The sequence below is a fragment of the Hoplias malabaricus genome, chromosome 2 (genome assembly GCF_029633855.1).
Source record: "Hoplias malabaricus isolate fHopMal1 chromosome 2, fHopMal1.hap1, whole genome shotgun sequence".
In the NCBI taxonomy this organism is placed as follows: Eukaryota; Metazoa; Chordata; class Actinopteri; order Characiformes; family Erythrinidae; genus Hoplias; species Hoplias malabaricus.
The window spans coordinates 65,295,730-65,308,726 of NC_089801.1; the positions used below are offsets into that span (position 1 = coordinate 65,295,730).

Sequence of the window (12,997 nt, forward strand, 5' to 3'; positions counted from 1 at the left end):
ATATGACCAATCACAGAGTGGAGAGTGCCGAGTTGAACCAATCAGCGTGGTGGAGGGGTGACCCTACAGTGCGTCTACAGTAACAACAGAAGCGAATAGCACATTAGCCGCTGGGTCCAGAGCCAGAGCGAAGTTAACAGAGCGGTTTCCTCGCAGATTTTACAGTTAATACAGCATTACATTCGCTGTTTAGACGCGTATTTTGATTTGTGTTGGCCATAATGGCTGCGTATATGCTTGAGTTTCCCAGCTTCGTGAGGTTTAAAGGCTAGGTAACGGCAACGTTTGCGTTTACTGTCCTTGCCTTTGACACCCAATCCTTTCCCTACCACTGGATTTTCCGCCTTCCTTTCGGCTCACTGTCCGCGGTCTGGACAAAAATACACAGAAGTAGCACTAATGTCGTGTTTAGAGGTAAGGTAAGAGGTTAATTTAATTTCTTAGTACAGCTTACTGTGGTCTTGAATATCTTCAGAACTGACCCATGTTAACATAGATAACTTAGGTACCTTGATAACCATTAAAACTCAAAAATATGTCGATTTTTCAACGTTTCAAGTATATCCCCTTATCTTACACTATCAGTACACGTACTATCTCTCTATTTATTCTCAAAATTCCTGCCTGGGCCCTATGCAGCTTTCCTGGAGGAGCTGTCATTGCAGTGGGCATTTGTGTAGTGTTGTATACTACCATTACCAGGGGGGGTTCTACTGACTTTCCTGAATAACTGAATAAATAATTGATAGACAGGTAAACAAAGTCATGTAGGGTGTTTTTGTTTTCTGAGATGTTCAGTCTTGGAGAACCTTACAAAAAGATAATGGTTTAAAGTGGTGGTGTGTGGAACCAGACATCTGTAGAGTGCAGTGCTACTTCACAGAAGGCTATTACATGACATGCTTATGGATATATTGCCTTATCACATTGTTTTGAGATAGGATTCTAGTCTACAATGTTGCATTTACGTCCATTCACTGCAGAGATAAAAGAAGGCCATTGTAGGGCAAATTAATTCCTCAAGAAGCACCCTTGTTGTGATTAACCATTAGTTAACCTTCACACATGTAGGATCAGTTCTGGATAATTGGTCAAATCTGTACATTTAAATTAATGTCACAACCTCTGGTTACTATCACTACACTGGCAAAGAGAACTGAGTCCATCCCAATGACTGTTGATTTGATTCTGCAAATGATCTGAAAAATCTATGGATGGATCCCTTTAACTAGAGGCTCTCCCTGTTTCCCCTCACTCTCCAGCTCAGACCTTTCTGCCCCAATTTTCAGAAGAGTGCTCCTGGTCATGCTCAGATCACATGCCTGCCGTAGATTTGCTTGTGTGCTCAGTTTTCCCAAGAATGAGAGGCTTGAATTGTGGACTTTAATGACAGATCAGCAGCATTCAGGCAGATAATGTGACACACATCTCTGTTCTTCGCTGCGTAATCTCTGAATGTTTCGGTCCAGCAAGTTTTCATTACCCACTTCAGTTTTCCTCTCACATATGTGAAGAATTGTTCCCATAGAGCTCAGTGACAGGGAAAAGGGAAGTGTGATATTTCAGTCTAGAGTCGTATTTGTTCTTTGTTCTGTTTTTTTCTTAAAAAAGCTGTGTAATTTTATTTTCATTTAATACTGAGTAAATGTGAGTTTCATCTGTGATACAGCGCATTCATCTCCCACAGGTGCAGTAGTAGTATTGTGCAGTAAGCCCAGCATTGTACAATAAATATGAACAAATTATAAAGTATTGAAAAAGTACTGTTTTTAATGACAAACTTAATTATCTTATTACATTTAGAAGCAGATTCCTGCAACACATCCAACAAATTTGTGACAGAGATTTACCACTAAGTCACACCACCTTTTCTTTTAGTTACACATTGAAATTTTGTGGAATTTCAAACACTAATTCTTGCAGTTTTGCAAGTGGAGCTCAGTCTGCTGAAATGTCTGATTCTGGACATGAAATGTCTGGACACAGTCAGATCAATCAAACACACAAACCAAGTCTATGAACCCATGCTCTTGTAACGCACTGGAATTGTTCTGCTGAAATAGGCATGGAGTTCCTGGAAAAAGACATTGTCTTGACGGCAGCACGTGTCTCTCCAAAATACCCTTATAACCCTCTGCAACAATGGTACCTTCACATATCTGCAGATCACCTCTACCGTGGGCTCTGACCCGTATCATCACAGATGCTGGATTTTGCACTTTTCATTGGTAACTTTTCATTTGGCACATGGAATCAAACGTTAGTTTTTCCCAAAAACAAAACTGAAATGTGGACTCGTCTGACCACAGTTCTACTGTCTTTCAGTCCATCTCAGATCTCACATCTCAGTTCTTCAGTCGTCTTTCTGATGATTTTCAGCTTGATGTTGAGGAATGAATAACTTGCAGAAAATGGTTGGATAGTAAATAAATAAAGTTTGGTCTCATATATCAACATAGTGATTCTCAATTTATTTTTTTTGGCAAGTTTCAGCTGCAGGTTTAAACAGCTCGTCAAACTGCAACACGCAGCATGTAGCTACTGGTTTGTTTTTACCCGTATAATGGAGTGCAGTATCCGCATATCATCAGTACACAGTGAACTAGTTTGGCCTTCTTTAAAGTAGTGAAGGGGGAAAAAGGAAGTGAGCACTGTCGGTATGAATTGCATGTTGTCTCGTGACAAAGAAACCACACACACCTGGTTTTGGTGTCATGTGACTCCCTTCTACTTCAGATGCTTTTCTCAGGTAGGCCACACAGTTCTGCCTTGCTGATGGCTGAAAGGATTACTCAACCACATACAGACAATGAGTGCTTTCCACTCCCTTGTCACTGCACTGGTTTCTGCAAATAATCACAGTCTCGGAGTCAGCAGTCCGGACGAGTGGCGGCCTTCTGGACCTTGACCTGAGATTACATTATTTAATTTGACTCTGATTTAGTTGAAGGCCTCTCTTTGTTTCCACTCTTGATCTGTGTTGAATATAGGAGTGGGTGAAGGAATTCTTTTTTTTGTCATGATAGTTTTAATCTCATGAGCTACATATGACTTTAAGATAAACAAAGTATAGAAAACATGGTACGATATACTACTGCTGTTACTACATTCACTGCTACTGCTACTTATAATAAAAGCATTATATTTATATATTCTTTAATGTTTTCGTATCAATGCAGAGGTATTCAGACTTGTGTTATGAATGGGGGTCTCTCTGGAGAATGAAAATAAATAAATATAGTTTTATGATGTTATTATATGTTTATTACATTTTTATGCAGACCCACCTCCAACCCGTGACCACCACACAGCAGGTATGATTTGCCTGTATATGTTTGGTTGGTGGACTATTTTATTAGTCCAGTAGTGACACTGAGGGGTTTAAAAGCTCAAGCTGCACTGCTGTGTCTGATCCACTCATTCTAACACAGTGCAGTGCTGAGAAAGGTCCACTACCCAAATCATAGCAGCTCTGTGGTGGTCCTGTGGGGCCCCTGACCCTGGATGAGCATGGTAAAAATGGGATTAAGTATGCAACGGGTAAGAAACAGGTGGACTGCGGTCCTTTGTAATTGTAGAACTCCAAAGTGCTCCTGTATTCTCAGTGGAGTTTATATACAAGGTAGGTGTTCCTAATCCAGTGCTTTATAGTGCAGCTGCACTAATGCCATGGCTCTGTTACTGTCTGTTTAAAACGCATCAATGCTGATACCAGAAGCATCTAACGCACAGATTGCTGGTGTTTATGGATGTGCTGAAGGTGTTTGCCCCGTCTGTTTTCCTGTGTGTCTCAGGTGGAGGTCGTGATGTCACTGTGTGGATGTCAGTATCAGGCCTGACGATGAACTCAGTCTCTCCCAGCGCCGCTCAGTATGTGAGCAGTGGGACTCTTCATGAAGACCTTGTGGATGTGAGGAGGTTACCCACTGCTTCTGCACAGGTTCTGGAGCCCAGGAACCATTTCAGACATGGGTTTCTCTCTGATGGCACCAAAGAAGAATCGGGAGAACCAGACGAAGTGGACCGTCTGAAACTGAAGCTGATGTCCGCATGGAACAACGTCAAATATGGTTTGTAGTAGACATCGTACCAAAACAGAAATGGTGGCTTTATGGGAGATATTGTTTACTGAAAGGTTTTAGTGAGAGATTTGACCATTTCTTTAGGTTCATTCCTGATTAAAGGTTCACATAGAGCTGAAGAAACATGACCTCGCCATCAAACAACAACCCCTTGGCTTTGTCAATATTAATATTTTTAGACTAACATTAAAATTGAGTGCAATGAACTGATGGCAGTGCCCTGCGATGACCGTCAGTCAGTGACACATGCTGTAAATAGGACATACTGAAATACTGAAAATTGCGATTGATATTGAACACTAGGTTAACAATTTATTATAACAGTTTTCAGCTGTATTGAATAGGATTATTTTTTCTTATATATAACAGTTTATTAGAAGCGTAATTGGACAGCAGGTTTAATACCTATGCATGCTGTTAAATAACAATGCCTTTGTTCTCTTTTCCAGGATGGTCAGTGAAAACCAAAACCGTCTTTAACAAAACATCTCCTCTGATCTTAATGGGCCAGTCTTACTTGCTCAATAGTGAAGGTAAGCCCTGTCTGTGCTTCAACTCTCTCTGTCATTTGCATGAAGTGGTTATCGCAGGATTATTGGAAAACTACCAGGATTGCATCTGAGATGTCTGTGTTTAATTCAACTGTGGAACAATGTAGTTTGTGAGACATGTGAGTGTTTCTCAATTATTTCTTGCATCATGGGGCATTACACCTTACCTAAGATTAGACAGAAAGATACACATACACTGGGTTCAGAGGAACTGTTTAGACCTCTAAACCACACCCAGTATACAGCAGTGTTTTTCTGGCCCCTTGGTAGTCAACAAAGTATTAACTGATGATACTGACGTATCTTGGTGGCGTAGATGTGTAAGATTTGGCATACGACCAGCTGACTTTCAGAACAATAACTCACACTCTAAATCTTTGTTAGAAATTCTTCCATAATAACTCCTCTTGGGTGTGGCTTTTCATGTAACTTTAGGCAGAATATCAGCTGCTTATGACACACAACTTGTTTTTCTTCCGTATGTTGATATGTTTCTTTTCTAGCTGTCCTTCCCTCAGTGATCTGGGGGTGTCAGAAAGGTCAGATAGGACGGTGGGGATTATAGTTCTTTACCCCAGGCCACAATCCACTGTCTCAAAGTTAGTGTTGAGGTCATTGCTGTGGCCTAATTCAGTCTGATTTCTCTGTCTTTACTCCTCCTGCAGATGAGGTGGAGCGTTTCCGGCTGGCGTTTGGCTCTCGTGTCTGGCTCACCTACAGGAAGGAGTTTCCTCAGCTGGAGGGGTCCAGTCTGACCTCCGACTGCGGCTGGGGCTGCATGCTTCGCAGTGGGCAGATGCTGCTGGCTCAGGGTCTGTTGACCCACCTTCTGCCTTCAGGTACATAGCACTGGACAAAAGAGCAGGGATATATGACTTTACATCTGGTTTGATCTTCTTAACCATTTTAAACTGATTTAAGCCTTTAGTTGTTGAGTATTCGTATTATTTTTATTTATTTATGCATTTATTTTAAGGTTAGCTTTTATATGGATTTAGTTTGACATGTGCTACAAAAATTAAATACAATATATTTATACCAAGAGGCTGTCCCAAGAGGCTGTCCCTCACACTGAGCTACATGAATCTGTGCTCTGTGTCCCAGATTGGCGATGGCTGGACTGTCCTCAGCTGACCGATGTGGATTTTGAGGTGCTGAGGCCACGCTCACCGTCCCGAACCGCTGGGATCTCCATCCCCTCCTTCAGCTCCTCCTGGGGCACTGGTGGGATTCAGAGACAGCCGCCCAGTGTCAGCACTGTTGATGGTCTGAAACGAACCCAGTCGATCCGTTCTCAGTTGGTGCGGGATCCTCAAGCCGAAGTGCTTCACCGGAGGGTGGTTTCCTGGTTCGGGGATCAGCCAGCCGCACCTTTTGGTGTGCACCGTCTGGTGGAGCTCGGCAGAGAGTCGGGGAAGAAAGCGGGTGACTGGTACGGACCATCACTCGTCGCACACATACTGCGGTGAGTAGACAGCAGTGAGGTCTGTTCAGAGCAAGAACTTTACTTTGGTGGCATTGAATGGTATTTGAGATGGTTCTGAGCTCAATCTGCTTTTCAGGATTGGTTTGATGTGTAAAGTAAGTGAATAAATAAATTATGTTATTATTTTGTAAGTGGAAGCCATGTAAGCCATGTTCATGTGTTTGTTTGTTTAGAAAAGCAGTGTCCAGAAGCTCAGAGGTGCAGAATCTGGCTGTGTATGTGGCGCAGGACTGCACAGGTGAGTGGAACAAGGCGATGTGTACGATTACCTGAACAGGTCTTTTGTGAGGGTTTTGGTAATGAAATTGTGTATTAAAGAAAATAACATCAGCATTGTGTGTGTGTGTGTGTGTGTGTGTGTGTGTATAGTGTATAAAGAGGATGTGATGAGGCTGTGTGATCAGGACTCCAGCAGTGGTTCAGAATGGAAGTCTGTAATTATACTGGTCCCAGTTCGACTCGGAGGCGAGACACTCAACCCCTCTTACATCGAGTGTGTGAAGGTATTCACTTCTAGAACTAAATCACTTCCTCTCTTCAGTGTGCGTCTTTATAACGGCAATGACAAATTATTTTGACTATAGCAGTATATTATGCGAGATAATACTTGTTGGCTTAGTGTCCAATTTTATAAAAATGCTACGTAGGTGTCATGTAGTCTTATGAGTGCTGTCTTTCAGTAGTGTTACTAGAAATGATTACCACTGAATTAAATAAATAATAAAAAAAAAGCTACTAAATAAAAGTACAGCCCTGTCCATGGTGCCCTGTGATTCCGTGAGGGACGACTTTGTGATTTTCCAACATTATAAGTTTTACAAGGGAATAAATAGCTTTTGTGTGTCGTAGAACATTTTGAGGTTGGACTGCTGTATCGGAATCATTGGAGGGAAACCCAAACACTCACTCTTCTTCATTGGCTTTCAAGGTGAGTGGTAGTGAATCAGCCCTCTGATTGGCTGCATAGTTTTGAACTGGTGTGTGATTGGCTGTTTTGTGTGTTTCAGACGAGCAGCTATTGTATTTAGACCCACACTACTGTCAGCCTGTGGTAGACGTCACACAAGGCATCTTCTCATTGGAGGTAAGATAAAATCACCCCGAAACTACTACACAGTGAACTTAAATAACATTTAAAATACTGCTAAGACCATGTCACTCTCTATCAGATTATGAAACCTAGGAAGCAGTTACAATGTTACTGGCTTTTTGAGTAAGAGGTTATTTAATGGGGATTGCATGTAATAAGGCACCATTAAAACACCATTTCCCAAAAAATTGGGACACTGTGTTCAAATCATTTAAACCCTATAATTAAATGAAACGAGTACAAAGGCAACATTTCAAATGTCGTATCTGAGAAATGTTATTGTTTTTTGAAAAATGTATGCCCATTTAGAATTTGATGCCAGCAACACATTCCAAGAAATTTTCTTGGATGAGGAACAAAGAGTGGTAAATTTGTGTAATGGTAAACAATCATACACATCACAGAGAGGCAGAGTCTTTCAGAAGTAAAGATGAGGAGGGGTTCAATTCAAGATGGGATGGTGGAACAATTTATATATAACTTTTATCTTAAAATATTAAAGAAATTGTGGATTTTATCATACATATTATACATGCTGTACATATTATCATTAAAAGATTCAGAGAATTTGGAGATATCTATAGATGTAAGGACAAGGCCCAAAACCAGTAGTAGCTGTCTGTAGTCATCCAGCCCTCAGACTGCACTGAATTAAAAACAGACATGTTTCTGTAGTGGAAATCACTGCATGGGCTCAGCAACACTTCCCAAAACCACTGTCTGTGAACACAGTTCATCACTTCATCCACAAATACAAGTTCAACTTGATCATACAAAGAAGATACTTTCTGTAAACTGGAATGCTGCTGCATTCACTGGGCCTGGGCCCATTTAAGGTGGACTGAGGGGAAGTGGAAGTATTTTGTGGTCTACAATATTCATTCATTCATTATCTGTAATTGCTTATCCAATTCAGGGTTGTGGTGGGTCAGGAGCCTACTCTGAATCGTTAGGCGCAAGGCAGGATTTCACACTGGAGGGGGCGGCAGTCCTACACAAGATTACACACATACACCATTCACACACTCACAACTATGGACACTTTTGAGGCACCTGGAAGAAACCCATGTGAACATACCAAACTCTTCACAGACAGTCAACTGGAGTGGGACTTGAACCCAAAACCTCCAGGTCCCTGGAGCTGTGTGACTGCGACACTACCTGCTGCGCCAATATAATTCAATACAATAAAAATCTGAAGTTCTTTTTGGAACTAAAGAGTAGAGGGACCATCAGACTTGTTATAAGTGCATAGTTCAAAAGCCAGCATCCAAGATAGTAGGGTGGTGCCCTAATTCACATGTCATGTGTGACTTGAATATCTATGAAGGCACCGTTAATGCTGGATGATATGTACAGGTTTGGAGCAACATGCTGCCATCCAGACAACGTTTTTTCCAGGAAAGGCCTTATTTCAGTAAGACAATCCCAATCCACTTTCTGCATTTATTACAACAGCATGGCTCCTTAGTGAAAGAGCCAAGGAGCTAACCTAGTCCAGACCTGCAACGCAATGAAAAAACCTGGTGCATTCATTATGAAGCGGCTGAAATCCTGTATCAGGAAAATTTTGAAAAAATTTCTCTTTCAGAGCTACAGCGACTGGTCTCTTCAGTTTTCTAATACTTACATACTTAGTGTTGTTAAAATAAGACGTAATGCAACACAGTGGTAAATGCGCCCCTGTTCCAACTCTTTTTGAATGGGTTTCTGACATCAATGGGCAAATATTTATTTTTAAAAAAACACAAACGTTCTCAGTTTGGACTTTTAAAAAATTTTTTGGTATTATTTCTAATTAAAAATAGGTTTTAAAGGGAATTTCTATTGCGGGCAAATGCAGTTCTAAGCGCCACAGTCTTTTAATGTGGAACAGTGTGTTTGAGGGAAAATAACAACTAATCTTTGTATGCGGCTGAAGTTTACCTTGTCTATAAGTTTTTATTCGCTGTTTGAATTACCACAGAAACACATTTGTAACTCGAGTTGTTTAGTTTTTTAACACTTTCAGTAATGCAGCTGTCTCCCGAATTTGGAGACATTTCCACCTTAAGGGATCGGAGACAGCAAAAATAAGTCAGTATTACCCACATATGGAGCAGGAATAGAGCAATATCCTAATCTTTGTTTGTGTGTTTCAACATTTGAAGTTCTCTCCATTGTCTAACACAACTCCAGATGTCTCTGCTATGAGCAGAGAGAGACAATTAGCTTTTTCATTCATTTACAGACACTGGGGCTTTGTAAACTCATTAGACCAGTTTAGAGTTTAGAGCACACAAACAGTCTGTCGAGCATCAAAACATCATTTGAATTTTATAAAAGGTTTTTGCATTTGGTTTATTTACATATTGCACAGCGACAACTTCCTGATTTTTATTCCAAAATTTTTGGCTGGAATTTCCCCAACAGAAGGAGTCTAATGGAATGGTAGAACTGTGTGTTTCCCCAGCAAAAAAAACAACAATTGCTTTTTTAGCAATACACGTGCATTTTCCAAGTACCTACATGTACAATAATGATATATTACCAGCATCCTGTCCAGGGTTTATTTCTGCTTTGCACCCAGTAATTCCGGGTATCCTCTTCACACAACGTGCCCCTGATCAGGATGACATGATTACAGAAAAAGGTAATCACAGTCTCATTAACTGTCTCTCTCTCTCTCTTTCTCTCTCAGTCGTTTCACTGTAACTCTCCCAGGAAGATGAACTTCAGCCGAATGGATCCCAGTTGCACCATTGGCTTCTACGCTCGCAGTAAAAAGGACTTGGAATCTCTGTGTTCAGCCGTCAGTGTGGTGAGGAACAGATCTCATTGTTTTAAAAGCAGACACTGGTTAGAGATTGTCCCCGAAAGCTTGCCATAGTGTCTTGTTAAAGTTGGTATATATTAAAGCCAAAGTTAATTTTTAAATTGTCCAGTTAACACGCTCTGCCCTCTATTTCCATGGTGGAGTTCCACAGATACTGAGGCATAACTGTGTTATATATCAGTTGTGGTGCCTCCATGTTTATTTAATACATAATATATATACGTGCAGTTTATTAGCTGTTTCTTCTTGTTAATCTAGTAACATGTTGTCTCTCCAGGCCCTGACGTCAAAGGAGCGCTACCCCATCTTTACCTTTGTGGAGGGCAGGGGCCAGGACTATGGACTGGAGGGCTACAGCGCAGAGAGCACAAGCACCTCCACTCACATTATCCCTCCCAGTGGACTCAGTTTAAACGCAAAGAGAGGCAGCGCTGACGAGTTTGTCTTTCTATGAGGAGGAAGCTATATGCAACACCTCCCTTATCTCCATGTTTTTTACTACAGTACCTCTTGAAGGAATACACCAGTGTTTCATAACCTTATTTCTGTCTGCTATCACACGGTGGATTACTACAGAGAGTTGATTCAGTGGCATTTCTTTTACAAAGAACAAAATCCATGATTATACAAATGAAAAGTGGGATTATACAGTTCAACTCCTACCTAGATCTTTCCAGTTCTACTAGTCCTGTGTCCGATACGCTCTCCCTGTTACACAACACTGTCCAAATGTTTGTAGACACCTCTTATAATGAGTGCAGGTTCACCTGCTATGGAAATCGTTTTTATAACCTCCGTAGGAAAGCGTGAAACAAAATGGAGTCCTCTGGAACAGTTGTATGCAAGGGTAATGTCAACATGCTAAATGTTTGGCTAGAGAGGTATAAAGCCCCCAAGCTTTTGCCCAAGTTCACTTGTGCTCTAATGGCCGAATGCCATCAAATCTACACAGCAGATATTCATAAAATTAATAGACTGACATGGACATATTCTCCAAAAATGTGTTGTGCTTAAAAACTTTCTACAAGAGTGTTTCCAGTCAACTGCTTTTCTGTTCAGCGCCAGGAAGTGGAAGTGAGTCTGACTTCCTGTTCACTACACCCTACATTATTCACTAAGCTGTGCACTATTATAGTGAACTGAATGCAAGAGGCTAGTGAACGGTTTCGGACGCTACCTCACAGATTTTTACCAAACGGCGCAGGGAATTATAGGTATCGGCTATCCACTAATGTCAGCTAGTGAACATGGGTTGTACACTACCTATTGCAGTGCATTGTGGGGTAGTTTGAGTTGCACTGAAAATCAGACACTACTACAAAATGGCGGAAACCCCAAAATACTGTTCTAGACAGTGAATAGGGTACAATTTCGGACACAGAGACTCTGCATTAACTGCTAAAAAGTCTTTAGACGGCCACAGGAATTCATGGTAATGTTGTTGTGATGTCCAGGCATCTATGGAACCAGTGACCAGCGCTGTGGCTGTTCTGTAAAGTAGAGTGTGTTGTAGTGGCTGAGTGTTTGTAAAGCATGAATGCTTGAGTGTGTGGTTGTACATATTCCAGTATACCTGCATATTCTCTCTCTCTCTCTCTCTCTCTCTCTCTCTCTCTCTCTATTCTGTAAGCTAGTTCATGTGCAGTTCTGCTCTTTTACTCTTGTGTCTCTGAAGGAAAACGGGTTAAACTCTGCTGTTTGATGTTGACAATCTGCTGCTGTGTTTTCAGCTGCAAAATAATACACTTTCACCCAAGTTATATGTGCAATATATATGTGCAGTTGTTTAGGTGGTTCCTCTTGTTTATCTGGTAGCCTATGATTACCAGACTGGACGTCCAGTCTCTGACCAAACAGCACAGATCACAGCTGAACAACAGCAGGTTTAAATAAGGCTCACCGTACGAGCGTTTTATAAATCCATACCCACGTGTTAAATATAAACGATGCTAGTCACCACTGGATCATTCCCTTCATATTCCATTTTTTCTGTGGTTTGACATTGTCTACTCTGAGTGCTGTTTGTTTTTATCACAAGCTTCATAGCTGATCAAACACTGATTCCTTCCAACTGTGTATTTCTGCAAACTGTCTGCATTTGATGTCACGTAGTTGTTCAATCTGGAGATGCTGCAAAAGGATTCACTGTTACTGTTGTTCTATTTATGAAGTTTGTTTTGTTTTTTAAACATTTGCCTGAGAATACACTGCTGAAGTGGAAGCTGCTGAGCCTCTTCAGTTTCAGTAACTGAGCGTCGTCTCGTGTCTTTCTTCTTCAGTATCTGGGTTTTTAAAAAATTCTATTTACACTCCAGATTACTCACCTGTCTTGTGATGGATGCTGCACACTTCCAAAGAAATAACCTGAAAAAGACCAGGGGGGTGGCTCTGTCAGTCCTTGCCCCACAGCGGTCTGAAGGTGGGTCCGGGGCAAACGTTAGCATCTGATATCCTAATAATTATGTACTTATTAAATAGCTAGATAACCTAAGCCCTGAACTGAGGACGGTCCAATAGGAACGTCCCTCAGCTCTTTTCATGTTGTAAGTTATCTGGCTAAACTTAGAAATCTTGCTTTGTGTAATACCACAAATACTGCAGCTTAATTAACCAAGTAATGAGTCTCAATAAAATCTGATACAAAATTAGATTAATGTTAAACGTTCGCAAGCTTTGAGAAACTTTTATTTTGAAGGATTTTTGCTCAGCCACAGATTTTCTTGGGAGGAGAATTCCCACTCAATAACGGATTGTAATATGCTGTTAGCCAGTAGATGGCGCTTAAGAGCGACAACAAACGGCCGCCGTCTCACTTTACAGTGATATTTATTTATTAAAACAGGACTATTTATACATATATAAACTACATTAATAATTAATTAATAATAGAATATGTTGATCATCTGTGTAGTACATTGCTTTAGGAGAGAGATGTATTTCATTTATTTATGATTCTATTTATTTATATATAAT

General features: G+C 40.8%; 1 protein-coding gene across 2 annotated transcripts; it reads left to right on the top strand.

Moving 5' to 3' along the window:
• The first annotated feature begins 110 nt into the window (after positions 1-110).
• Positions 111-12,252, top strand: atg4da (autophagy related 4D, cysteine peptidase a). 2 transcript variants are annotated; one of them, XM_066660882.1, is made up of 11 exons: positions 111-419; positions 3,795-4,070; positions 4,532-4,615; positions 5,299-5,472; positions 5,738-6,098; positions 6,293-6,357; positions 6,489-6,622; positions 6,969-7,047; positions 7,127-7,203; positions 9,890-10,009; positions 10,302-12,252. In XM_066660882.1, the coding sequence occupies exons 2-11, from the start codon at positions 3,821-3,823 to the stop codon at positions 10,476-10,478; spliced, it is 1,521 nt and encodes a 506-aa protein (XP_066516979.1). In that variant the 5' UTR covers positions 111-419; positions 3,795-3,820; the 3' UTR covers positions 10,479-12,252. The 2 variants fall into 2 exon arrangements, with proteins under 2 accessions (XP_066516979.1, XP_066516978.1); XM_066660881.1 differs by having other exon boundaries at positions 111-414.
• Positions 12,253-12,997: the final 745 nt, after the last annotated feature.